Genomic DNA, 27,745 nt, shown 5'->3' with positions numbered 1-27,745 from the left:
TAGCCAAGGAACAGTGCGATTTAACTGGACCTAGGGTCAGCAAGTGAAGAAAAGAGTGTGATCAGCACAAAAACATGTATATTGATCCAAAATGCTTGTTATGATCAGTGATCATTAGAAGTACAGCAGTTCATTTCAAGAGTGATGTTAATATCCTTTAAATTCCAGTACACACGGGCTGAATGGACCCTGCTGGAGCTCTGTCCTCCCGGTTCTGTTGGACCCTGTGTGCGTGTGCGTGTGTGTGTGTGTGTGTGTGTGTGTGTGTGTGTGTGTGTGTGTGTGTGAGGACGACAAAGTTTGATTTGACGCATTAACGTATGGGCTGTCCGCGCGAGTTGGGGGGGGGAGGTAAACAAGATGGCGACAACCTGAGTGGCAAGAGTAACACGAAGAGTCAGAAAATTCAACCGATATCCTGCTGTAAGCCAAGTAAAAAATTTAAAAAAAATCAATCTTCACCAAGGGACGGGTACACGAAGAGGAAATAAAAACCCGCACACGGAAACAAGATTCATGTGGATTTAGGTGAGACCCGGTACGAGGAGTTAACTAGTTAGCTTGTTAACTAGCTAGCTAGCAATTTACATTGGAATCTGCACGGCAGCGCTAGCGGACGCAACAACTCCGGTTAGCTTCGCGTTAGCCGACTGTGTGTGGTTTGTTTCTCCGGTGTCGCGGGCTGGTTTGGGATTTGAGAGCTGATTTTTGGTTTCGTTTTTAGGTAAGCATAACGCAGCAGCACACTGAGAAAACAATGCCCGTCGCCGGTGTGTTGCCTCCGCTCCACCCGGTAGATGAGATGAAGTTTGCTAACGCTAATCTTAACGTCGGGAAAGGCAAAGTTGGCTAGCTATCGCTGCACAAGCACCGCTAGCCACAGTTATGTGACGACGTTTCGGTTATCCTCCCCATGTGTTCGCCTTTAGTCCTCATCCATAACACATTAGTCGCCGCTGTTTTTGAAGCAGGCTTTTGAGTTTATAATCTGCAATGGTGGACGAAGGTCTGCGCACAGACGAGCTACAAAGTGAGTTAATGATGGCAAGCTAGCATAGTTCATTCAAGCAGACGTGCTATGTTAGCCTGCCAGCTAGCTTAGTAGTCAACACTGGCAAAAAATGCTTGTTTGAGCCGAGCAGTGTCAATTTTAACATACATGCTGCTCTGTTTAGCAAAGCCAAGGTGCTGTATATGATCTAGTATCAATGATAGTGTCTTCATGTACGACTTGAACCTGTAAAGCAGAATTGAAACCCAGTAAGGTTAACCGGTCAAGTGTTGATGTCTTGACAGATTGTTTACCAAGAGAGCGAACTTGGTTCAAGAGCAAGCGAAAGCTGTGCATGTATTTTTAAATAACGTTTTAATCACTTTTGTTTTTTTTAGGAACCAGACAGCAGGAGCCGTGGTGGCATGGAGGACACCTGAGGGACGGTTGGACACAAATTGGATGGCTCAGGCGACCTCCGGGAGCCAGGCTGACACTGCTGCATGCACTTGGCTTTGATTCAGTCCAGCTGTTCACATGTGTGTCCTGAGGAAACCTATGCTATGAAGCATGGACCTTTGACAGAAATGCTGTGTTGCATGGGCTTGAACCAGGACTGGTTGCCTCTACCTAAGGCTTTATGGTATTAAAATTCATACAGAGGTGATCTAGAGTTAAGCGGAGAAGACTTAACAATTTTAGGATCCAAATTTTCTTATTTTCTGTTCAACTGCACTTGTCACAGATGTAGTACAAAGTATATAGCACTAACTTGGCACTGGACCCCAACAGGTTTTTTTCACATCTGTTTGCACCTCTTGAGTAAAAAGAGCCCTAATGTTTACAAAGTGGGATTGATCCCTCACCTCATCCCTCAGCTCTCAGGCCTGATTACTCCCTCTCCCATGTTCAGTATTTTGTAATTCACCTGTATTCCATCTTGTGGAATTAAAACACTCGGCTCAGAGCCCGGTGGATTACTCTCCAGCAGCAATTATAGCTATTTGCAAATACCTTTTTGCACAAAAGGCTTAAGCTGCGGCTGCTGAACTGTCAGTCATGAGTACCGGCGAGTTGCATCATCTTGACTATCTAAATGAAGCTGAACTGATGGAGATGGATACTTTCATTCACCGCATTGACTCTACAGAGGTGATCTACCAGCCCCGGAGGAAGAGGGCAAAGCTGATAGGAAAGTACTTGATGGGAGACCTGCTCGGGGAGGGATCTTATGGCAAAGTGAAAGAGATGCTGGACTCAGAGACACTTTGTCGCAGGGCTGTAAAAATACTGAAGAAGAAGAAGCTGAGGAGGATTCCTAATGGAGAAGCCAATGTGAAAAAGTAAGTGTTTCTTTCTTTTTGCTTTGTTTAATAACCCTTTATCGCCCTGACAGCTCAAGTCATAACACCAGTGTCACTCACTTCTCACCTGTGCACTGTGGTTCATGCATGGTAAGTTGCAGGGTCTTTTCAGTCAGGCACAGTCAGTTATCCTCCTCAGATACAATAGCACCGGCTCGACTGTTATCCTTGATCGTAATATGAGATAATTAATTTGAATCGCCCCGCTGAAATTTAAATGAATCTGACAACTGTCAACACGATTTCATATGACTGTCCCTCAGTGGCCCTTCATGGCTGTTCTGCTCTCTATTTAACCATCGCTCCCTGTGCTGAACAGGTCTTTGACCCGCAGATATTTCATTTACATTTATGATATCGTTTGTGATAATTGATAGGTTGTTTTTTGTCTTTTCCTATTTTGACACATAGCCTACGTTTCAGTGCCGATACCAAAATAACGCGCTTTTGATGACTTACTCTCTACGCTGCATTTCTTCTCTGACGTCTTCTGATTGAAGGTTTCGTGTCTTCAGCGAGTTTGACGAGCATCACTGTGTGCTCTGTATCTCCTGTAACCACACTCAACAGTGTGCACTCAGCACGCCATAAATACACTTTTGCATCACTTCGGTCACTGGAGGACAACGACAAGCTTTGCTTAGCTTTGGTTTAAAAAAAACTTTAAAAAACTTAAAGAGCAGCAACATTAAGAACTGGACCGCTTTCAGTACTCATTGCAGCAGATGCCACTCAGCTGGTACTCAAAAGTGTTGAGGTTTAGTTCCTATTAAAAAAAACAAGATAATAATTTGTTTGGATAGTTATGACACAGCAGGACGGCCCCTTCGTAGTGTTTACATGCACTTAAGTAAATGAGTCATTATCAACTTTTTGCAATCGTCACTTAGACAAGAAATGTAGCTGTTGTAATCGATGAAGCGTGAGAGAAGCTTGGCCGACACAGCCGACAAGCGTCTCAATGCCTCTGTGATTCGGCTGTCACGTCTTTATATGCAAACTTTTTTTCTGCATCCCCAGTTTCCTGATGAGTATCAGAAGTTTTAATCACACAGTAGTTTATTAAATATTACTCCAGTCTATCGCTGCGGGCCTGTGCTAATTATAGAGGGAGCTTTAGAAAACTGTCAAAATGAGTTCACACGGAGAAAGAAGAGCTGCAAGATGGCGTGTTTTTTAGGCCGCGGTAAAAACGGCAGCACGAGAAGGATGAAGAGGCCGCGGTGACAGCTCAGTAAGAATCATTTTGTTGAGGTTGCAGTTGCTTGTGTTTGTCAGGTTTCCAGACTGACATTGCTGAAGTCGGTCCAGAATATTGTGTTAACAATTCAAAGATTGACAACTTTAAGAAGTTTGAGAAAAACCATATTTCCTCTGCTTAGTCGAGAATTATTCGGGACTGAAAGCAGCCTGTCAGCAGCTCGACAGCAGCAGCTGCAGTCCTCCATCAGCGTCTACAGTGGATGCCTTTAGCCATGTACTGCCTTGCACTCGGATGTATGTGAGAGCTCCAGCGGTCCAATCCAACATTTATTAACAAGATGAAGTTTGGGGGGTGGGAAATGGACTTGAAGCCTAAAACAACGCTTCAGGTCACATTAAAATGTGTGACTCACAAGCTGCTATAAAGGGGGAATTTTTAATGTTGGATTGAATAAAACTAAAGCGTGTTTCTTCAGATTTATGACTGAAGAATTTTGCTGAGAGGCATCCTGCGTCGACATGGCTAACTTCACTGCAAATTACTAAAATGCTCGGCAATAAATAATACATGCATAATGTTTAGCATTTAGAAAATACTTGATTTGAAACCAATGGTGCATATTCGCTTACTTCTTGTTGTTCCTATAAAAATATTCATGTCACTTCTGCACTATTGCATTCGTTAAAATCCTTCTGACGAGGCCTTTCAGAGGCTGCAGGGTTATTGTAGATACCGTGCACGCTACAGCTGTTGAAAGAAATCTTGCAAGGTAGTTGGTGGATGGTTAGTGTTGGTCAGAAGTGAAGGTAGAAGGCAAATCAGAGAAATGCCTGAGTATTTAACAAATGACTCCAAAGCTACACATGAATTACTTTAATACAACTACATTAATGTCCTGGAGTGGTCCTCAGTGCTCAGTTAAATCAAACTTAACGTGCTGTTAAGTCACAGTCCCCATGTTGCCTAACAGGTTGAGCAGTTTTTCAACAACCAGTGATGAGAATCTGCCATGTTCAGATGTACAAAGCTGATACTGACCTATCAACACAGACTCAAGGTTGTATTTCCTGCCGCAGGGGACTTTAACAAGTTCTTGCGTAAAGGGGATGAATACTTAGTCTATAATTTTATGAGGGGTTGAATACCAGGCAGTGAACGGCAGCCAGAGAGCAACTTAATAGGAAAACTAGTCCCAATCCCACCTTAGCCGTGTTGCCATATACCATATACGCAGTAATCCTTTTTTGTTCCGTCATCCTGAATTTGTCCCAAACATTCAGGATAAATGATTTTTATCTACAGCGTAGTTATTCTGGAGCTGTGTTCACACTTTTCTTCCTTTCAAAGCTGTGTTGTTTTTAAGCCACCGTGCCGGTGACAGCCGTGGTCAGAGGCTTTTTGTTTTCAGGTCGTCTGTCTGTCCCAAAACGTGAACGTGATACCTCAGGTACGCCCTCGGGGAATTTTGTCAGATTTGGCGTAAACATCCACTCGGACTGAATGAAGGACTAAGTCGATTTTAGTGGTCGGAGCTCACTGCACCTCACAAGACACGTTTTTGGCCATAACTTAGAAATGTACACAGTAATCGTGCCAAACTTTCACACACATGTTCAATAGGATGAAATGATAACATCTGATATTCATAAGGTCAAATCAGAAGAGGAGTTTGTGACCATCGTTCACATTTGGTCGGATACTGAAGGGACGCCACTAGTTCTTCTGTGTTGTGAGATTTAACACGTGTGAAGCGTCCTCGTTTTAGATTTTTGAGCTTCTTTGTGTTCTGTAAAAATGAACGTATTGGCCGAGCATTTGAACACATACAAGGAAATGTACTGTTTTTACACACTAGTAGGCAGACAGCAGTAGCCCAACGCAAGCTCATTGGTTTTGCTGATATTGGGCTTCAGGTGATCATCGCCGCACCATGAAACTAAGCACTTTATCAGTCCTCTGTACTCCCCCTCTTAAGGCAAGACGGCGTGTTTCTCACCGGAAAGTTTTCCATTATTATTAAAGTATTCACTACATATCTTATGAGTCTAGACTGACATGGATGTGAATTGCAACGTGACTGGATGGCACGAGCGTACGACCGTGAGGAGCTAATTCTACTTTTTATCCAAGCTGTATTTATATTTTTAGCACAGAGCTGCAGCGGTAGACTGCATGGTTTTGTCACTCCGTTAATAAGACCACAGCAGTGTTTCTTGATGTGTGAAATTGATTTGTCTGTGTTTCCTGTGGTGCTTCTGCATCTGTCTCACTTGGCGGAGGCCGTATGGTTGTCCGGCCCGAGGACGCCGGATCCTCGAAGCCCGTGAAGGCCCGTCTGCGAGCGGATGCCACAGTAGCCCCTCATCCCGAACCAGTCGGCCCCCTGTTTAGCATTCCTGTCCGCCAAACACTTCCTGCTTTTACAGGGTTGCCATGGGGACGGGCATGCTCATACTGGCAGTGATTGAGCAATGCCACTCCTGTTTCTACGGCAACAGCCCAAGAATGCCTTGCCCTTGTTTGGAATGACAGGAGCGCACATGGACAGACACACACAGACACACACACTGAACTAGACACTGACTCTGGAGCAGCACAGTGCAGATTGTGATCAGTTGTTTATGTTGCCGCTATGTGCCAGAGTAGCTGCCGTATCGCTGAGTGCTGAAATCCTTTCAGCTCTGCAGTCTGCAGGCCTTGAAACGCACAAGGTCCGACGGTGCACATTTGAACTCGGAGACTGCAGATGGACTGCAGCAGTCACTGTGCGCCTTCAGTGGCAGCGCCGCCTCTTTTATGATTTTGTTTTATGGGATACAAGCCGTGATGCAGATGCAGCTCGGGTTTTTTTGCCACATGTCATCTGCATTCGCTGTTCAGCCGAATAACATTCGATTTACATCTTAAAAAGAAGGCTGCTCGTTATGCGTAGCGTGTTTTTTAATCACAGTGCGGTTTTATTTTTATCAGTACAGTGATGCAGCAGTAACTCCTTGTGTGTGTGTGCAAGCGAGGAGCTGACTCTTCCCAGAACGTCCATTCGTCAGAAGCACAATTGTGGATTAGGCAGAAGACTGACGGGGTGATAAGGGACAGAACAGCTCCAATGTGTTTTTTGTGAGATTGTGTCAAAGTAAAAAGAAGACAGATGATGTTTCAGCTCTGTAGAGGCCATGAGATTTCTATTTCTCTTCGGCGCAGACGCACTCCTTTTATAGCCTTGACCAGTTATTGCGTGATACAATAAATCACGTGTTTTTATGGGAGCGTTGGGGAGAAATCTAGAGGAGAAGTTTTCAACCTTCACAATTTTAGATATATTCACAGAGACCAACATTTGATTCTGTCTGATTTTTTTGTTAGTTTTTGGTGTTGATATACAATTTTGGTGAACGCTGCTGCGAGCATATAGGACCATCATAATGTCAGACACAGCCGGCATGGTGTTGCGTACTGTGATGCTATGGACATGACTCAAGCAGTTTAACAAGCTTTCGAAAACATTAAATGGGTGGAAATGTAAAGGATTACAAGCTTTGCCCTCCCACCTCCGTGACCACCATCTTTCTCTGCTCCCTGAACGGTTTGTTTGTCATGAGAAAGGATCTTCACTAAATTTAAAAGTGTATCATATCTGAGGCAGTGAAAAATATTTGTTTCTTAAAAAAATGTTAAGTGAAAGTGTATGTTTACGTGCATTATATTGTGATACACTGAATTTGCATATCTTCCTTTGCCTAGTTGAAAGTCATTGAGAATAGTATGTGATTGCTTTTATTGTTTTAATTTAAAAGCGTTAATGTAATTGCTGCTGATTACATTAGTCTGCGGTACTGTGAATGTGGCGGTGAGACAGATGGGAATGTTCGAATCTAATCACCAGATTCTCGTCGCTAATTGAGAGACAAAACCTTAGTTTCTCCTCTGTGTGTGGATATGGGTTGTATGTCTGGGGAAGTCTGCGGTTTGTACACCGCGCTCTTCCCACCTAGATCCAAATTCATTAGTGTCCTCGCTCACGGCTCTCTGATGAATGTGGAGTCTCCTGGGTTGGGTCTGCCACGCTGGTGATTTAAACCTCCTCCCCTCGTGTAGCCCGGCGAACTGTCAGGTTATCTGTCTTTACAAGACTTTTGTAATTCACTGCTGCTGCACTCGGGCAATATCAAGTCTCACAGTATCATAAGAGCAATTCTGTTTTCTACAAATCATATTAGAAGAGTCTCACATCTTAATTTAACTGATGAACAAATTTGGTTAGTGTTTACTAGACCACAAAATTCATTTAAATTGTACATGAAGAGAAAATCACAACTCCTGAATCATGAAATGATTTGAGTTGGCAACAGTTATCACCCCCGGTCAACAGATTACTAGAAATGCCAGTGATAAAATCAATAACACCCTTGTGCTTGTGCTATACGGTGCCATATAATGCCGTTTAGCTGATGCGTGGCGCCTGGTCTTTAGCCTGCATTCAAAGCGGAGCAGGGCCAGTATTAAATTATACATCGCCCCCTTTGTTCACCTTTTGCACGTTCTTTGTTCTTGTGTCCTTTTATAGGGAGATTCAGCTGCTAAGAAGACTCCAACACAAGAATGTGATTCAGTTGGTGGATGTGCTCTACAATGAAGAGAAGCAGAAAATATATCCTTCAGTTGCTAACCGAGCGTGAATGAGTTGATTTTTTTATATTTAATGGTTTTAAGTGTTGTTGTTTATGTGGGTTGTTTCTATGCCTAAATGTTTATCAGCTTTATAATTGGCTCACTTTATTAAAGGATCTATTTGTTTGGTTTGGCAAATCCCCTTGACTCCTGACTTACGTATATGGTGATGGAGTATTGCGTTTGTGGGATGCAAGAAATGCTGGACAGCGTCCCAGAAAAAAGGTTTCCAGTATTTCAAGCTCACGGGTAAGTCTCTGTTATTCTCTCCCTCTCCGCTCCCTCTTTTTTTTTTTTTCTTTCTGACTCTGCTATATTTAGTTTGAGTCTCTCTGCAGCCAAGTTTAGATCCAAGACTGCAGGGCCTCTACTGTTTCAATAACTGACCATAGATTGTATGAATGTCTGGTCATTGCTGGGAAGCCACTGAAGCTAAGTGACTAAGTGATGGAGGTCCATCTGACCACAGTGATAAATTGTTTGACATGATAATTGTTGTTGTGTGGAAGACTTCCACTCCTTTTTTATTGCATCAGCAAACCACTTTCTTTCTTTTTTTCAGGTACTTTTGCCAACTCTTAGATGGCCTTGAATATTTGCACAGCCAGGGAATAGTTCACAAAGACATTAAACCAGGGAATCTGCTGCTGACCACAGACGGGGCACTTAAAATCTCCGACCTGGGAGTAGCAGAGGTGAGTTAAGACTGCAGTATAATGGCGTTTGGCCTCCAGGGGCCTATGAGTTGTACTTAATTATTTACTTACCAATTTCAGCAAATCAAACATCTACTAATTCTTCTTTTATTCATTTCCAGTATTCTCATGATTTTTATTTCTAGTTTTTAGATACAGAGAATCACAAACTAACATTCATACTAATCTTATTCGCTTGTTATTTTTTAGGCCCTTCACCCATTTGCAGAGGATGACACATGTCGCACCAGTCAGGGCTCTCCGGCCTTCCAGCCTCCAGAGATCGCCAACGGACTGGACACCTTTTCAGGGTTTAAAGTGGACATTTGGTCTGCTGGAGTAACACTGTGAGTAGTTACAGTCTCACAACTTCAGTCTTAAAAGTCAGACATAGCTTTAAATTCTGTGCCACTTTAAGGGCCCACTTATAAAAGGGAAGATCTGCTAAGTGGTCATAGAGAAAAGCTCTTTGTTATGGGGATTTTCCATATGCATGTGCTGGCTCGGCTTGAATCGGCACAGCAGGGATTTGCATTTCCATTACAATGGGACTACCTGTTTGATGTTGTGTCTTTAACCAATGATGCGCTTGTCTTGAATAGTGCTGGAGGAGTGGCTGTAAACACTCTTCCCCCCTGCAGTGTTATCAAAAAATCGCTGCTAGAAAATCGACACCAATTCGGCAATGAAGACGTTTCATTTCCTGTAAAGTCTTCACAATGAAAGTCAGGACATCTTGGGTTTTTTATCAGCAGTAACATGACACAACCCCTGAAGTAACTGACAGCGAAACAGTTAAATAAAGCAGGACAAAAGTTTGCAGGATTAAAGGAGAGACAGAGAGATTCGGTTAGAAGATAGGAAAGTACTGAGAGCTGAACACCAAGACACTTTAAAAAACGAAAACGGCTTTCTCTTTGGTCTCCTGCTCAGACATGAATCTCAAAATGGCACAACACATTCTTGTTTTATGGGGGTTATCACTGGTTGGCAGCCCGCTTGAAGGCCATCCCTAACACAGCTTTGCTTGACTCATCACAGTTAAACTAGTAATGGAAAATGTTGGCGAAGATTCTCAGTTATCCAGGTCACCGTAATCTTAATGCTACATCGTAGGCAACTGGACTTTGAAAAATTAAATATGTGTAACTATTAACAGTGTCCTGGTTTACGATACGCTTACGGTATTTGTTTACTGCTCTTCAATCCATTCAGATACAACATTACAACGAGTCTGTATCCGTTTGAGGGGGACAACATCTATAAGCTATTTGAGAACATTGGAAAAGGAGACTACACTATTCCTGAGGAGTGTGGACCCCTCCTGTCAGACCTGCTGCGAGGTGAGTGTGCTATAGAGCTGAATGTTTTAACATTTAGACCAAATTAAACTTCTCATCGTGGTTACAAACCCATACCCACACTGATTCATGGTGCACTGTAATATTAATCCAGTGACTGTTGTGAAAAGGTTTGCTCTTAGTTTGTGTTGCACTACAGAAAAGGAGGCAGAATAGCTGGAATTGGTCGTGTATGAAGCGAGAGCAGTAATAAATCACATGCAGATCTTTCCCGTGTGCGTCCAGTAGGTGGTGCTGTGACATCGAAAGTCACCGTGACTTCTCTGCATTCGAGGCTTCCTCCGAACTGTAGAAATCCCTCCAGCTGTTGACGTAGTTTCCATTGATCTGAAGCCAGCAGCAGAATACTAAACGCTTCATAGTCGGGCTTTGCTTCTCCCGAGTGGAATGCTGCAATGCTTCTGCCACTCGTAAAAACAAAAGGAACAGTCGAGAGTCTTTAATAGTGAAACCGATAATCGGCTGAATGGCTGTAAAATACTAAAAGAATGTTGGAGAGATTATGTTTGGACCGACTAATCAAACGCTTGAGCGATTACTGTACTCGCTTATTATCAGTCTTATCTGTTATCTCACTTCGGTCACAGTGAATTGATTGTTTAACCATAAATAGAGAAAAATGCTGCCACATTCTGGTGCTGCTATAGCTCGTCAGGCCTCCACCCCCCATTTTGTGTGAGAGTGTGACGTCTGTGTGTGATGACGCAGCACCTAAGAGATAGTCAGTCCATAATTACATGGTCTAAAATAAGCCCAGTGCCACAAAAGGTGTCCTTCAGCAGGCGCAGCACTACTATCAGCACTCTGCATGCTGCCCCTCTCTGCCTGCTGGGAGACAATTACATTATTAGGTGTGGATAGACGCTGCATCACTGCTGCCTTATCACACTGACATTCTGCTTTTCCCACACATTCAGCTCACATAATTATAATTAAGGGACAAAATCTTCATTACATTGCTACAGCTGTTATGCTACTCATAGTGATGTTTCCTTACTGTACCTCATTGACTCCTTGAGCTTTGCAGGATGCCTTGACACACAGTGATGAATGAGATTATTACCTGCATTAATTAATGTTCTTGAATAAGTTTATCGTCTGTCTGCTGTCGGCTTACCCCTCGCTGCTGCGGCCACCAGTTAATGTTAAACACTTCACAGAATGAGCTGCGAGTGGAGAAATTGATCACAATCGTTGCGATTCAATTGGCATTTGTAATGTTTGTTTTTCAGGAATGCTTGAGTATGACCCTGCAAAGAGGTTCTCCATACAGAACATAAGACAACACAAGTGAGTGATTTAGTATATCCTATTAAACATCTTATGTGCAGACTTAAAAAAGAAACAAATAGACCTACAGTGAGCGTTAAGAAAGCCTAGCTACAGACTGATCTGTCCCTTTCTGCCCCTTCCAGCTGGGTGCGTAAGAAACATCCTCCGTCTGAGCCCCCCGTGCCCATCCCTGCCAGCGCCGAGAGCAGGGATCCTTGGCGGAGTATGACTGTGGTGCCCTACCTGGAGGATCTGCATGGCTACACAGAGGATGATGACGACGAGCTCTACGATGCAGAGGACGAGATCATATACACTCAGGACTTCACAGTGCCAGGTAAGCAGCAGCTCAGGCCATTCTTACAGTCGGCCTCAATTTAAATTGTTTTGTTTTGGGATTTCGTTTTCCAACATTTGGAGCAAACAGTGATTAGTAAATGTCTTTTTATGTTGTTTATGTTTGTCCTCCTTCGAGAAGATGAATGGCTGCGGCTTTCTCCTTTTGTATGACGACACTGAATAGTTTTTCTGAGAAATGCACTACAAAGGAAACATTGTCCTATAATAATAATAATAATAATAGCTTGGATTTCTACAGCGCCTTTCACAAGACCCAAGGACGCATTACACAGTGCTATAGAGTAATGTGCCCAAACTGCAGCTGCAGTTCGACATCAAACCACTTTTTGAACTCTCATCTACACAATCACTCATGTAAATCAATCATATTTTAGTATTTGAGATTAAACCATTATCAAAGTTAATATGAACAGCTGGTGATGATGATGATGATAAAAGGCTTTGGTAGTCTGGAAATGTTAGGTTTAGGTACTTGTAAAAGCTTGTTAAGTGCTTATTCTTCAAACCTGTAGAAAGCCTGTTCTGACTTACCCACACTGAGCTAATGACTTTGATAAAAACCATAAAACTATACTCTCTGTTCTTCACTAGAAAGTGAAAAGAAGCAACATTTTCTGTACATGGACTTTGTTCAGCTAGCTAACCATTCATTTAATTTCTGATAATGGACACCTCATCGGCCCTTAATGTAGCTTTATAAAATGCAGACCTGTGTGTACAAACCTTCTCCGGAGTGTTCACTGACTTTGGGGTGAATAGGTAACAACAGCATCTTTTGTATTTGACTTAATTTGTTTCCCAACTCTTCTTCTTTTATCTTTTTTCCCCACAGAATTCAGATCCTTTATCTGTTGCTAGGCAACAGCCGGTAATAATAAATGCTGCAGTCTGTGTCGGGTATCTAGAAGTGGTGCCCCACATAGAAACCAAACGGAGCCGAGGAATGTGAATGAAGTGATCTAAAAATAGTCGGGTTGAAATTGGTTTTGGTGTGTGGGAGTATGAATGGTTTTCCAGGGTTCACTCCCACACATGCTGAGCACTGTCGCTCGTAGGATGCTGCAAATGAATGAAATGAAGGAGTGTGTGATAAATGAAACAACAGCTCGACCTGATGTTTCTCTTCTTAACATCTCACCTCTGTTAATATTCTCCTCGGTGGTACTGTTTATGAAGTGTGGGGACTCTCGCGGCCCCAGCTATACAAACACACACACACACACACACACACCGCTTCACTGGAAATGAACAAGTGGCATTAAGGTTGGGGCCTGTTTTTCACTCAGCAGATTTCCTGTTGTTGTAGGTTAGTGTTCCTCTTGTTTTTCTCACGGTTGCCTGACCTGACATTTTGCTGCTGATGCTGACAAATTAGCTTTTAAAGGTCCCCTCTTAAAATAAACATGTTTTCACCGCGGCAGGTCTGTGGTAATTCTCATCCACGTTACCACTCATAGTGTAAATGTGCTGTTAACGCATGCTTGCTCAATAAAGCAACGGTCAAGTCAGCACTCATAAGCCTAAGGTGTGTTTTTTCTTCTTTTTTTCTTTCTGCAGGACAAGTGGCCGAGGAAGATCATGATCAGGGGCTCGCAGACCACAGTCCAGCTCTAGCCAAGCCAGTTTGTGTGAATGGGACAGAGGGCGGGACTCTGAACAGCAAGGCCAAAGCGGAGCGCCGATCCTCCTCTTCATCCAACCCCTCACGTAAAGGAGTCTCCACAGCCAGCAAGATCCGCAAGCTCTCCACCTGCAAACAGCAATGACCCCCTCCCCTTCCTCCACCTGGTGAGTGGTGCAGACTGCTGACAAAAACTCCAGCTGAATTGTGCTTAGAGGACACCTTTTTTCCACAGTAGAAAGAGGAAAAAGATTGAGAAGAGAACAGGTGCAGCAGATCCAGATGAAAAGATCAGAGGGATGAGATGAGAATGCGTTCGAACAGACAGAGATGTAGAGATGAGTATCAGGCAGGAGGAGGAAGAGGAAACCAGGGAGGGGGGGGGTGAGGATTTGTGTTGCTATTCAGCAAGCAGTGCTCTGACTCACCACCACTCCCCAGGCAAACACATGGGCGGTTTCCTTTACAGTCACAAAACTAGATCTGGACTGGTCTGGTTTTGGAGCATGTTTCTTTTTTTTCTGTTCTCTGTCAGGATTTGTCAAGATTGTAACCGTCCAGGGGCTCGTCAGAGGCCCTAATTCAGGCACAGAAGTGGGGCAGATTTACGCTGCGAGCGCACGCACACAAACTTCACAGGTTGTCCTCCTCATTTTCCCGTTACCACCCACAGTTTGCTCTTTGAATCTCTCTCGCACATACGAACCACTCATGAGCAGTGTGAGGCTGTTTGTCATGGGTGCAGTGCAGAGGAGATGCTGTGTATTAATTTGTTCAGGCGATGACTCACCCTGGATGAGATGAAGTGGGCTGTGGGATGTTTGTCTCTCTCATTCTCACTCTGTCGGGTTGAGAAACAGCACCAGCTCCAATTAGTAGTTTTCTCGTTTTATTCCCGTGATGTTGTTAACTTGTAACTTTTGTTCGTGTGTGTGATGAGATAAAACGAACAAAAAAAATCCACCAAATGTCTGTTACAGTCCTCCGTCTGTGTCCCTCTCAGGTTGAACTGCCCCCGTCCTTCTATGTCCGGAGTCCTCACAGTTGTGAGAGAAACCTGCTGACGTTAATGCCCCCATACCTCCTTGGACCACTGGCCTGCAGAGTCTTTTGAAGATGCGGTATGAGTGACGGGGAGGAGGAGGACAGCATGAAATGTTCTTTTTGCTCTGAGACTGAGGCACTGGCTGTGAAGATGGTGTTTTTCTTCTTCTTTTTTTTTTTTTCCTTTCTTTCAACTCCTGTCATCCAGTTCTGTCATCGAGTCATCGCCCCACTTCATCCCGTCATCCTCTCAGGAGGGCCAAGTGTTGCACCGGACGTTATGAACACCATCACCCGTGTACCCCCCACCCACCCATCCACCCCCTCTCACCCACCCTCTGTTTCTTTGACTACCTTTGTTTTTACAGAACCCTAATGGCAGTTTTTAAGACACATTGTGATGTGTAAAAAATTAAAGAGAAAAAAAAAAAATGACAAAAGTTATGAATAATTCTATATTTAGATCTATGATGAGAATAATTATGATAGTACTCTACTACCACCAACATAAAAAACTGCATGCTGTACAGAGCTGAAAGAAAGGGAAAGTGCTTGGTTTGTGGACAGACTGATCGACTGAAGCCTTGAGATCCACCGCTGACCTGTTGGGGATTTATGATTTCCATTTAGGTTTTTTTCTTTTTCTTTTTTCCAATGAATATTTTTTAATTATTATTTATATAAAATATGTCCCAAACAGGCTGTTTTGTTGGATGATCTTTTCTGTTTAACTTTGATTTGAGCATATTTTTATTATGCAAGACACCTCAGTGGTTTATGTCGCGTTTTTAGTCGATTATCGTTATTATTCGAGTGTCCTTTTTACAAGGTTATATTTTTAAAGGAATGCTACACTCGTCTTTCTCTGACGGCTGCAGCTAGTTTAGAGTCAGACCCCAGAATATCACGTGCCAGTGCCGCTCAGCTGCAGGCGGTGTGCCGTCACAATCGCCCAGTCGCCTGTTCTCCAGCGCTGCTCTTTGTTGTGCCGATCACATCAGCGGGAGCCCTGCCCCCCTCTTACGCAGCCAGGCCCATCATCAGCCCCTCGCTGGGAATAGATCAGAGAGCAGGTGAGTCACAACTCTGAGGGAGGGAGGGAGGGAGCAGCGCTTATCACGTCAGCAAGGTCGACACAAAGGCTCTCCGCTCAACGAGACACGAGGAGAAAAGTGGTGCGGATGAAGAGATGTCTCTCATTATTTCAGCAGTATGATTAGTGTGTATGTTTGCTCTCCGTTTAGACAGTATCACGCAACACATCAGCATACATGAATCACATTACACGGCATAACATGATGCGTAGCGGAGTGACTTTTTTTTTTTTTTCTTTCTTTTTATTCAGAAAAATGTTCAGTCCAAAATGAATATGTGCCTCAGTTGGTCCCGCAAGGTCTCGCCTTTGTCAAGGCTGCAAGACGTTTGGATTTTTCTGCACTACTCGTTTTACAATAAAACAGATGGCTCACCATGGATGACAAAGATATGAGTTTCATAAGATACACACGTGTACTGCGGCTCAAACTCAAGACCATGTGAAAGAAAAAAGGAACAAGCTGTACCTACCATTGCAGTTTCCCAGGTGACAGTCTTCATCACACGTTATAACATGCAGCAATTCTCATTTGACATGAAGGTAGGATAAATGATGACGCATTAGAGGAGGGAAAAGAGCTGTTTGGCCTGTTAGATCACCAGATTTTCACATGTCGAGATAGGATATATGTAGAATATTACCTCGAGGGTAAGGCTGGCAATATTCTATATTTTCCTTAATGTCAAGAAAGTCATGACTTCAAAACCAGCAAGGTGTTTGTCTCACAATGTTTTATTACTTAGAAAGGCGTCACAAATGTTTTCTTTTTGCTAATTTTATGCTAAAACAGCTCGGCACTGTCATTTTTATCAATCATTTTATCATTATCATTTTATTTGTTTTAGAAACGACAATGTATGAGAGATTCGGTTAAATTAAACTTGTGTGGCCGTGTTTGTAGCCATGAAGAAACATATTTACCTCTGCCAAGGAGGTTACGTTTCAACCCATGTCCCTTTGTTGATCTCTTTTGGTTGGTTTGTCAGTAGAATTTCACAAAAACTACTGAATGCATTTCCCCAAAACTTGGATGAAGGACGGGTCTCGGCCCAGAATAAGACCCCATTCACTTTTGGTGTGGATCCGGATAAAGGGACAGATGCAACACAAGGGTGTTTTTGTTGTTGTCATTTCCATTTATTTCTCGGGGAATAATGCATGGGTCTTGATTTTAAAAATCAGGCATTTTAAAATGGCTGTCATCTGTGAGCGAGTTAAAGTTGATGCACATGCTAAAAAAAAATCCGGATTTAAATGTTTTTCATAGGTTTTTTTTTTTCCAGCTGTTTTATGGTAACACATCGGGATAAAATCCTGCGACTACTTCCAATGCACAGTTGAGACGATTGGCATTCAGAAAGATACAAACGAGATGATTAGGCTTGATTGAATTAAAGTGGTCTAATGACCACCGGACAACAATGGGGATCATTGATTAATGAGGACTATGCCGTGTCAGGATTTGCCTACATGAGTCATTTTCAATGGGATTAATTAATTGTTAGTTTTTGTCTTTTCACTGCATTTGTTGACAATAAGAAAAATACAGACTATCACCGTTCTTTTATTCAGTAATACAGAATAAGATATCCTGTTCTGCTTGGATGTTGGAGCCGACAGTGCCACCGCTATCGAGCTAAACCTCCGCTTTCACAGCCTCAACTCTCTGTCACTGGACCATCTGTCTAAAAGCCTGAGAGGCTCCTGTGTCAGTCAATTTAAGTATCATCTGTCAGTCTCACCCTCAACAGAGTCCCAGCAGTGATACAACACTACACTGGAGCCCACGGAAGCTCCTGGATACCACCTCCTTAATTATGATGAATAACAGGGACGATGACTAACAAAAATCCTATAAAAATAGATGACATATGAGTATAAAAATTCTTGATGCATGGGTTTTTCAACCGCTGTGACGGCTGTATAGTCTGGGTATCCCATCTGTTGTTTTTTTTTTACGATATACTCTGCGTAACTCTCCAGATCTGCTGATATGGTAGGCTGTTAATGAAAGAGGGGAGGCAAGCACTGAAGAATGATTATGTTTTGGTTTCTTTTATATGGTCGGCTTCCGATCGAAGCTTTCATGGAGACATTTACCGTCATGGTGATCGAGACAAGAAGGACACTTGAGGAGGATGTGGGTTTTAAAATGAGAGAAATGGGCGACAAACTCCATCATCATCTTTTCTTCCCATCAAAGTGCTTTTTGTTTTCAAAGTTAAAACTGTACAGTATTCACATACACGTTGTCTGGACATACAGTAGCATGCTGAAAATTCACAGTTAAGTCTGAAATTTTTTTTTTTTTTTTTCTAAAGATGGGGTCTATATTTTCAAAGCTATGTAAAGAATGCATTTTTGATTTTGAAGAACGGTTACCAATAAAAAGGGGGCATCACATGTCACATGGTGTCACAGTGGAAATTAAGGTCTGGATGGAGATTCTGGAAGAGACTGGCCATCAAGAAGGTACTTCAGTCCTTATAGATTATATGTTTTGATGCATCAGTTATCAGATTATGTTTATTTTGAAGGTTTGTCCGAATGTAAGGGACCAAGTGTCTAACACACGATGATGTTTTGAAGTGCTATAGACCGTTTTGTCCAAGTCTGTCGTCTATAGACAAAGGATCTGAAATAAAGTTGATGAGTGTCACGTTACAGGTTATGTGGGACTGAAGCCAGGTGAGGCTGTGTGAGACACGGTAAGCACACGCTCGGTTCCTCCCTGGCCGAGCTTCTCTGAGCTGCGCAGACCGCTGTAGAGCCTCTCTTCCACCGACACGACCAGCTTGTCTGTCAGGCTGCTCTCTGATAAAATCGCTTGACTGCTGTTGTTGTTTCTGTTGTCGACTCTCGGATCCATGTGGTTTTTCTGTGTAGTCACAGTGGTCAAAGTTGGGCTAGTTGTGCTTTCCGTGTCCTTTTCTGTCGAGCCGTCGTCCTCGCCCGTCGACTCTGCACAACTTTTCGCTGCGCCAGTGCCTTCAGAGGTTGTGCTGGCTGTACTTCCTGTGGCGTCCCCTGTAGCTCTTTCACTCGATGGATCTTTGTCCTCTGTGCTCTCTTTGGCTGCTTCCTCACAAGCCGCCACCTCACTGGCTTCTTCATCTGCAGCACTCGCAATGCGTGAGAGCGTGCTGTGATACCTGGTGTCCAGAGGGTAGCCGGCGCTGTCACCTCTCCGCAGCGGAGTGAACCTCTGCCTCTCCAAAGATGGGGAGTACCTACCCCCAGCGCCTGACCCCGGGTCGCTGTATTGCTTGTGTCTCTGCCACTGTTTCCGGAGGTGAACTCTGGATCTGTGCCTGGCGCGCAGCGGAGAATCCTGCTGGTCGAAGCGCGGGTCATGACGGAGGAACTCGTTGAAAAGAGCATCCGTCTTCTCATCGATGCTGTAGTCACGGCGGCGGAGACGTGGTGGGTGAGGACTAGAGGGCTGTGCGATCGGCTTCGTCAGCGGAGACATCAGTTGTGATTGTGATTCTGGAGGTTTCTGAGGATGGAGGGCTTTCAGAAGTTGATGTGGTTCTTGAAGGGTAACGGACTGGCTGCCAGTTTGAGATTTCACCTTCAGTTTCTCCTCCGTCTCTGTGCTGTCCGTCATCTCATCCTCCAGCTCCTCCTGAAACAGCTTGGCCTCGATGCTCTCGCACACCGAACCTTTTCTCCCAGAGCTGGTGAAGAACAACCTTCTCTCAGACGCCGTCTTCCCTCGAGGAGCTCCGGGAGTCCCAAAAAGCCTCATTTCCTCAGGAGCCTTGGATGGTGCTTCGATGGAGGCGTAGCCACTGTCCATCTGGAGCAGCTTACGGTTCCCTGCCTCAATCTCTCCTCCAGCTCCACTTCCCATCTCACTGTCCCCACCTGACGCCCCTCTGATTCCTCTCTCCAACACCTCTCCCTCAACTTCTCCGTCAGGCTCATCATCCAGGTCTTGGGACAAGCAGCTCTCGAGGCCAGAGCGAGCTCCTGCACCACCGATGGACGAGACGCTGTCGGCATCACTGCGGACGGACTCCCGATCTGTGCTGCTCTGGTCCGAGGAAGCGTACTGCTCAAGAGAGGCTCGCAGGCTCCAGATGTCTCTGTACAGGGAGGGAGGAGCCTCCGAGCTCTCCTGGCGAATCATGAAGGTAAGAGATGATCCTGAGTCGGCCCTTCCTCTGGCCTCCGCTCCCAACACCACCTCATCTCCGTCGTCTACCTCGGCCTCGCTCTTTGTCCTCACATCTGATGTCATGAGGTCCATCTTTGTGTCTTTAGTTTTCCTCAACATGTCTTCAAACCTTTCCTGTATGGCAGCTTCTTGTTGGTCCCCAAACAAATCGTCGTCGTCAACCGACTGTTGCTCGACTTCAGTCTCTTCTGTTCTCATAACTGCACAGAACTTTGTTTCTCTTTCTACTCCTGTGCCATTGACAGTGGCCTCCTCTTGGCTCTGGGCGCAACAAACATTTGTTGGAGAGCAGAGATCCTCTCTTCTGGCGCTGCTGCTACCACCTACCTCCACCATGGCCTCCAGTTTTTGCCTGCACAGACGGAGAACACACGGTTAAACAGTTAAATTCTGGGAATTTCATGGTGCAAGTCATGGGGTTATGGGAAGGGACGTACCTGCTGAGGAAGACTGAGCAGGTGGGCGTGGTGGCGCTGTGAGACAGGGACTCTGCAGAGAGGGACTGGAGGCCACTGGTCTGGATGGGAGTGTGTGGGAAAGATTCAATGGCCTCATCTCGGAGAGGAGAGGATTCGTCTTCGGTGTGATCGGTGGTTTCACTCGCTGCTCTCTGTCTCTGGAAGGGCCGTCTCTTAGGGGACCCTGCTTGAAAAGATAGCTGTCAGCTTGACATTTCTCACCATTTCACTTGCAGTTCACAAATGCAGTTACAAATCAAATCTAACCTTTTGCATCCAGGCTGGCAGCCCGGTGACTGCTGTCGAACTTCCACCTCCTGAAGTAAGGCCCTGCCCCCTCCAGACTGGCGTGGCGCCGCAGTTTAGAGAAGAAATGTAGAACTGAAGTCTGGCCCGGAGCTTGAGTTAACTGTCCTCTCAAACCCCTTTCACTTTCAGCCTCTCCCCCGTCCCCGACAGCCTCCATCTGACAGAAGAGATGGAAGAAGAGGAGGGTGGAGGGAGATGATGAGACATTAGGGAGGGGTTGAATCGTGACGGGCAGAGGCGAATCCCTCAGGGGACAGCAGTTTGTCATACTGTCACTCATCTGCAGTGATGACTGATGTTCCAGCGCATCAGCAGGTTTGAGCCTGTGGCAGATGTTTTTCACAGCTCTGTTTATGTGTGATACAAGTGGATCAATCTGCACTGAGGCACCTATCTGTCCAAATGTATTTCTGACCAAACAGTGTGATTGTTAGCTTTACTACCTGATATTTTCTACTGCAAAGCTGAATTTGTGAGGTAATGTGCTCTTTTTATGTGAACAAAAATGTTTAAAACTTTTCTCACAGCCATTCCCAAGAGCCTGATCCGGATCCAAAAATAAAAGTCAACAAAAACACAGAGCTTCTCATGCCATGTTGAGGAGGTGATGAAAAAGACTGAGACTCTACAGCCGGCTAACGGTGCTTAGCAGCATGCTAACATGCTGAACATATGTGTAAAATGTTGAATTAGCGTGTTAGCATGCTAACATTTGCAGCACATGTGAGGCCAAAGGGAACATCAAAGGTTAGGGTAACAATATTTTTTGACCTGTAGTCTGTAATGATCATTTTAAAACTCACTGTCTGCGAGCGTGTGTGCTGTGGTTTCATGGCTGACGAGGTCTGTCTGGGGATCTGGTCCAGGATGGTGGAGTGGTGCGGGTCTCCTGGCAGACCTCCACTGAGGCTCTGTCCCATCCACTCGGAGACTCTTCTCTCAGCCGGCTGGAGAGAGAAATCAGCACAGGTTAGAGATGAGACAACGAACCTCATTCACCGAGACACTCAGGTGTGCGTCCAGTCACCTGGTAGATGGTGAGGGGCAGTTTGGGAGCTGCAGTCTCACTGATGTTGAGGGTGCTGCTCTCTGTCGAGTCACACTCCATGATGGTGAGGATCTTCAGGTCACACGGGGCTGGAGGCAGGTGGAGGTGGGTCAGCCGGGCCTTTTTCAGGTGGTGGAAGTCTCCCTCAGTCAGAGTGTACCTGAGAGAGTGGACGTATCATCACCATCATCTACAGCTCATCTGGATAATTATGAAAGATTCACTCATTTGATCGTTACCTGCGTGCTTTGTCCTGAGTCGTCTTCTCCTGTTCATAAAGTGCAGATTCATTGAAGGAGACTCTGCGGCCGGTGGACCCTGTGGAGACGAATCGTTCTGACTCTCCATCGTGACAGCTTGCCGCTGAGAGAGCGTCTGATTCATCCAGATGAATGGTGATCTCTGAGTGACAAAGAAGCAAGGACAAGCAGAGGGAGTGAAATAATGGAGTTGGTGACGACTGCGGACCAGAATACTTGCATATATGGACTTGATGAAAACACAGTTCTGACCTTGGGTGGGCTGAGAATCCTCAGCATAGGTGGTGTTTGTCTTCTCAAGGTCATCGCTGGCTCTGAAGGGGAGGAATGAGTTTTACTTTTTGTGCTCTTTCACAGAAGCAAAAAAACCCATCGTCACGCCACAGCTTTCAATTTCACATTCGACACAGCTTTGACTCACAGCTCACACAACCAGACTAACCAGGCCTGCTCGAACCCCACACAAGTTGTGTCACCAACCTGGAGTAGCGTCGCCCACCCATGCAGCAGCGGTGACAGAAGAGCAGCAGCAGGGAGAGCAGGACCAGCGTCCCCCCGGCAAAAACACTCAGCAGCACCAACAGCAGCACATAGTTCTCCACCTGGCCCGCGGACACAGGCACATCCTGATGGAGGGGAGAAGAGGTTAGCACACCAGCACCAGTACATTTACTCAAGTACTGTGCTTAGGTACAATTTTGATGCACTAGAGTATTTCCATTATATGCTCCTGTGTACTTCTACTTCACTTTTAACATCTTGGGACAGTGCTGCAAATAAATATTGTCTCTTTCTATGTTACATAGATCCTATAAAGGCTTCACAGGGAAATACTGTAATGTACTTTTGACTCATTTGACAGCTATACCTTATACCTTTATAAAATATAAAAGATATATAGCAGTTAAAGTCTGTGCCACCTCTACCAGCTACAACTTTAAACCCCTGCCAACACATAACTCATATATGTAAAGCAACATTAGCATTGGATCTTTGTCGACTTGTCACGGGCCTTTGAGATTGCTGTTGTTGTCTGTGGCCTGAAATATTGTTGTGTTTTCTCAAATGTTGTTGTGTTTTGACCCTCAGGGCCACCATAACTATTAATATAAAGATATTAATTAGTGCAGCCCCAAGCAAAAGTTTGGTTTTTTTACGTGTGACTGGAGTTCAGTTTATCTGAACAGTGTATGTACAGCAGATGACTGTTTTTTTCAGGGAGGTTTTACCAAATGACAGAAAGTAATTTGTCCTTTTCCCAGCAGTGAATGGGGCTGTTCCCCCTGGTGCCTGACTACTAAGCCAAAAATGCCCTGTGCAGTGACCCTAAACCCCCTTTTCCACCTCACCAAGCAGAAAAACCACATCTGCACACAAAAATAGGAGCATTCCCATGCTGACAAAATATAAAAGTCACTATAAATACCAGCCTTCAAAAACAATACCAGCTGAACCCTGATCCTCTTTTCTTTTTTTTCTTTTTTTTGGTTGCACAACATCAATTTGAATTCCTATTGCTTATATTCAAACGGCATCGTTGGAGCCCTTAATTCATCCTTTAACAGCACGGTAAGGCAGAAGCTCACATATCTGTGTTGTCATGTTTCGTTGTTTGCGAGCTCGGCGGCTGCATCAGTCCTGCCAGGACAGTCATTGACTCTTCTCCCTTTGAGCTTCACAGTAATGAGGAATCTCTTTGTCGTATTACGCTGTCAGATAAGCGGCACGATATTTAATAAGGAGTAGAATTAACGCTGAACAACTTCCTTAAGTCGCTGCTTTCTCACAGCGATTCTTATCCACACACACACTCATATACATCCTGCTGCTTCTGCACACAGACGGAGTCGACAGCAAAACTGCCCTCTTCTACTCTCTGATTAATACTCTCAGTCTTGGCTGAGTGAGCTTGGGGATGCTAATCGAAACGTCAGCGAGACCCTTAATTCAATTTCCCAGCTCCTCTCAATGAGGGGGAAATGAGGCCTCTGCAGGCTAAAAATGGAAATCGGAGGAGGAGGAGGAGGAGGAGGATGCAGACGCACATGAGCAATCCCCACACCAGACTTTTCCTGGCTCCTCTTCCGATGTCAGTTTTTCAAAAGAGAGCGTGAAAATAATTGGGTCCTTTGCACCGTCACAAATGGAACATTCATCTGTTGCAGCGTTTAGCCTTATATAATATACGCTAATGTTAAAGGATGTCATCGTGCACGGCTCTGAAGGAGTGGAGGAGCTCCTCGCTGAGAACAGACCGACCTTTAGATGATGATGACCTTAACGGGAGGAGCAGCAGCAGCAGAAAAACTCAAATCCTGCTGCTGACTGGATCATTTTCATTATCGATTAATCTGCCTGTTGCGCTCTCAATCAATCATTTTCTTTATATAATGTCAGAAAATAGTGAAAAACATTTATAATCTGCTCTCTGTCAAAGATCTGGACATTGTTCTACAATGTTTAATATCTTCTGAACCTCTAATCCTACCTATACACTTTAAAAACACATCTTGTTTGGGGCATTCAGTGGCTCCAGATAGTGAACATGATTACATCAGCATGTTCTGAAGCATCGATTATTCAAAGAAACCCACGTAGTTTCTTCCACAATGGTTGTAGCCGAGCTACTCTTGTTGTTCATGTTCAATGGATGATATATTTCTGAAAAAAGTCACTTTTGCTTCAGTCCCATTTGTTATGATTTGACAACCTTTCTATTTACTAGCTGAACTTTTTTGGACACATCTACATGGTCAGTTAATTAAATATAGGATTACACCTGTTTTTCACTGAGAAATGCTGAGTATAGTAGTTTAAAGTCAGGATTCTGAGTTTAAAGTCAGGATTAAAGCAAATGAGCCAGATTTAAACGTAAGGTTTACTGAATCAGTGATGTATGGCACGTGATGCTTACTGCAGGAATAGGGTGGGGAAAACAACGCAGCCTACATACAGGAGAGCCAGGTGCCGTAAAAATTGTCTTTGAGGGTTAATGAATTGTGAAAATAGTTGCAAATAATTTTCCTGTTTGTGGACAAATGGAGGTGTGAAGAACAGAGGGTGTGTGTGTGAAAGTGTTTGTAAATGTGTGTGAAAAAGAGCAAAAACAGCTGATTTTCTGATGACTCTGCTTCCGCTGTAAACGGTTAAGGTACTCCATGTGAGCGTAAATCAGTCTGCGTCCACTTCAATCACAAAGTCAATCTGACACGGAGGAGAGAGCGAGCTGCTGAACAGAGGAAGCTGTTATAATTCTCTACTTGTAAAACCAGGAAATGAAAAACGCCCTTTTTGCCTTTATGTTCAACCTCAAGTTTAAAATTCTGGTATTCCAGCAGCCTTCGGGGAGATGCAGCATAATATGTTTGACGCTGTCTGAATGCACGTCTGCGATAGAATAACAGATCCATCACAGCACAAAAGCAAAGCACACACCTTGATGCACCCACGATTGCGTGTGTGTGTGTGTGTGTGTGTGTGTGTGTGTGTGTGCAGCACAGAAACACACACACTTTGTCAGAGCATCTGTAGCTTAATGAAATCTGCTGTTTTTACAAGCTCAGCCAAACAGGGAGAACAACACAATCAATCAGCTGGAGCGGCGAAGCCTCTCGCTAGTCTTCGGGCCATGTTTCTAACACACACTGTCGAGCAAACAACTGTCAATTCTCCCTCCACAAGGACAGCTTTAACTGTCCGATAATCACCACCGCTGGCTCAGATATCCCCCCCCCAGTCCCTCCGGGGGCTACATGGCACACAAAGCCTTCAGCAGCAGCGGCAGCACACTCAGTTCTGTTTTTGAGTCAAATCCTCTTTGGACACAGATCAGACTGTCCTCCACCACCGGGATAAAAGACTTGGTGTTAACTCACTGTGTATTTTTTGGCAGAGGTCCAGTGTGATCTGTGAAGTATTGAAGAAGAGTCGTCGCTCACCGGACGACAGACACACTAGCTGGATGTGAAATGTGGGGAGTGTGTGCTGATGGACAGAGTGCAGGAGGAGGGGTGGAGGTGGACACAGTCGGTACTCACAGTGGAGTTCTCAGTCAGACTTGTAAGAACAGGCAAATCATTGCTCATGGTCCAGGTCAGCGTGAGTGAACCCTGCAGAGGACGGAGAGAGGGGTCAGACAGAGCTGAGAGGACAGTGATAAAATGTTAAATGTTAACGTTTCTGCAAACCACTGATACATTCACATTCACGCAGCGAGGACATCGCAACATTTACTCTGGAGTTTGGGTTGACAGCATTTAACTGATCCTGCAAACAAGCGTTCCTCATGTATCGTAGACCTCCATTGTTTAAAGACGAATTAAAAACCAATTAATGAGTCACACTATTGCACCTGGAGACATGTCTCTTCATTACGATGAACGTGGATGAGTGTAGTTTATCGTAACTCAGTCCAATATACAGCATCCTGCTGCTGTAAATGCTCACTGGTGTAAAAATGTGTATTCATCCACCGCTGTAAATAGTCCCCAACAAAAACACTACTTCCTCCTGTTTGAGCAGCGTCTGTTTGAAGCCACAGTGCCCAGTTGTTTCAGCCTGTTTTGTTGCCCCTTTTTGATGATTTAAGTCGTTAGTAATGAATGAATGAGCCGCAGCGACAGGCCGGAAAAGTATTGAGAGATGGATTATCGTACTGTTGGTTCTGGTCTTTTCACAGGATTTGACGATAGAATACAACCAGACTTATCGTTTCATTTTTTGTGTAAGTGTGCACTGATTTTGTGCTATTCTCTTAGTGTTATAATTATATGGGCATTGTGTGAGGACTCCTAATAACTGAATGATTGGGTATGTTGTTCTGTGGGTCACCACACTGCTCCTGCACTCACTGAAAGAGCCATTATGAAAGAACAGCCACTATATAAATATATATTTATTATAAAATATATTCACTCCAGTCAGTCAGCAGACATACAGCTGCTACTGCTGCAGCTGCTTATTTTATATCACACTACCTTTCTCAGCATGACACGCCCTACTCTGCCTCTGATTGGCTACATCCTGCCCGTTAAGTAATGAGCATGTGCATCTCTCACCAAAGATTGAACAGAGGCAAGATGTCTCACTCTGTAGCTAAAATGGAGCATTCAAGACACAGTGTGCAAAGGGGCCTGCAGCAATGCACCATATGAGAAAAATAACGTGTTTTTTGAAAATTAAAGGATGTAAACCTGTTCCACTAGGACCCCCAAATAAAAGTATGAACCCGAGAATATGCATTATATGACCTCTTTAAGAAAAAAGACAAACTCTCTTTCTTTACTCCTCTATGACAGTAAACTGAGTCTCTTATATGTATATAAAAATAATTGACAGATTGACCGACAGTGAAAGTAATCATTAGTTGCAGCCACATCTTTCAAACTCCACAGTCCCAGTTTGCAATGAAGGCTTTCTGTCACAAGTTTGACATCATCGATCCAAAGTAAAGATAACCCTGATCACATCACGTCAGAGAGCAACAGAAAACATCACACAACTATTCTCAGAGGCTAAACGCTACTCCACCTGGCAGGTAAACTGATCTACATGTATACAATTGGTGTAATGCCCCTTTAACATACTGATGTGACACAACTGTCTGGATTGAGTGCTGTGCATTAAACCCCAATGCGTCCAAACTGACGCCTCCTCGAGATGAACAATAAGCAAGAGTCCCTGACAATAAACTCTCCTGTCAGTCTCTCCACTCGCAGACTAACGAGACACCGTGAGACAGGAGGACAAGTGTGGCGAGAGGACGGCAGAAAGAAAGAGCTGACGGGACACGATTATTTACACAGACTGCAG

General features: G+C 44.3%; 2 protein-coding genes across 2 annotated transcripts; one reads left to right on the top strand and one right to left on the bottom strand.

The window, feature by feature from the left end:
* Positions 1 to 349: 349 nt before the first annotated feature.
* stk11 (serine/threonine kinase 11) lies at positions 350 to 15,280 on the top strand. The gene is made up of 11 exons (XM_073491997.1): positions 350 to 528; positions 1,390 to 2,334; positions 8,124 to 8,207; positions 8,387 to 8,476; positions 8,790 to 8,922; positions 9,133 to 9,269; positions 10,138 to 10,265; positions 11,516 to 11,573; positions 11,699 to 11,892; positions 13,473 to 13,703; positions 14,540 to 15,280. Exons 2-10 carry the CDS (start codon positions 2,051 to 2,053, stop codon positions 13,679 to 13,681), a joined length of 1,317 nt encoding a protein of 438 aa, XP_073348098.1. The 5' UTR covers positions 350 to 528; positions 1,390 to 2,050; the 3' UTR covers positions 13,682 to 13,703; positions 14,540 to 15,280.
* Positions 15,281 to 18,344: 3,064 nt separating this feature from the next.
* cbarpa (CACN subunit beta associated regulatory protein a) lies at positions 18,345 to 26,221 on the bottom strand. Its single transcript, XM_073491689.1, has 11 exons — positions 26,168 to 26,221; positions 25,972 to 26,043; positions 22,397 to 22,560; positions 22,187 to 22,248; positions 21,914 to 22,076; positions 21,654 to 21,834; positions 21,430 to 21,573; positions 20,585 to 20,783; positions 20,297 to 20,501; positions 19,191 to 20,211; positions 18,345 to 19,130 (listed from the first exon to the last, which is right to left on the bottom strand). The coding sequence occupies exons 1-11, from the start codon at positions 26,219 to 26,221 to the stop codon at positions 18,345 to 18,347; spliced, it is 3,051 nt and encodes a 1,016-aa protein (XP_073347790.1).
* Positions 26,222 to 27,745: the final 1,524 nt, after the last annotated feature.

Source organism: Pagrus major, chromosome 21 (genome assembly GCF_040436345.1).
Source record: "Pagrus major chromosome 21, Pma_NU_1.0".
NCBI lineage: Eukaryota > Metazoa > Chordata > Actinopteri > Spariformes > Sparidae > Pagrus > Pagrus major.
This window is presented reverse-complemented; position numbering and strand designations above follow the sequence as displayed.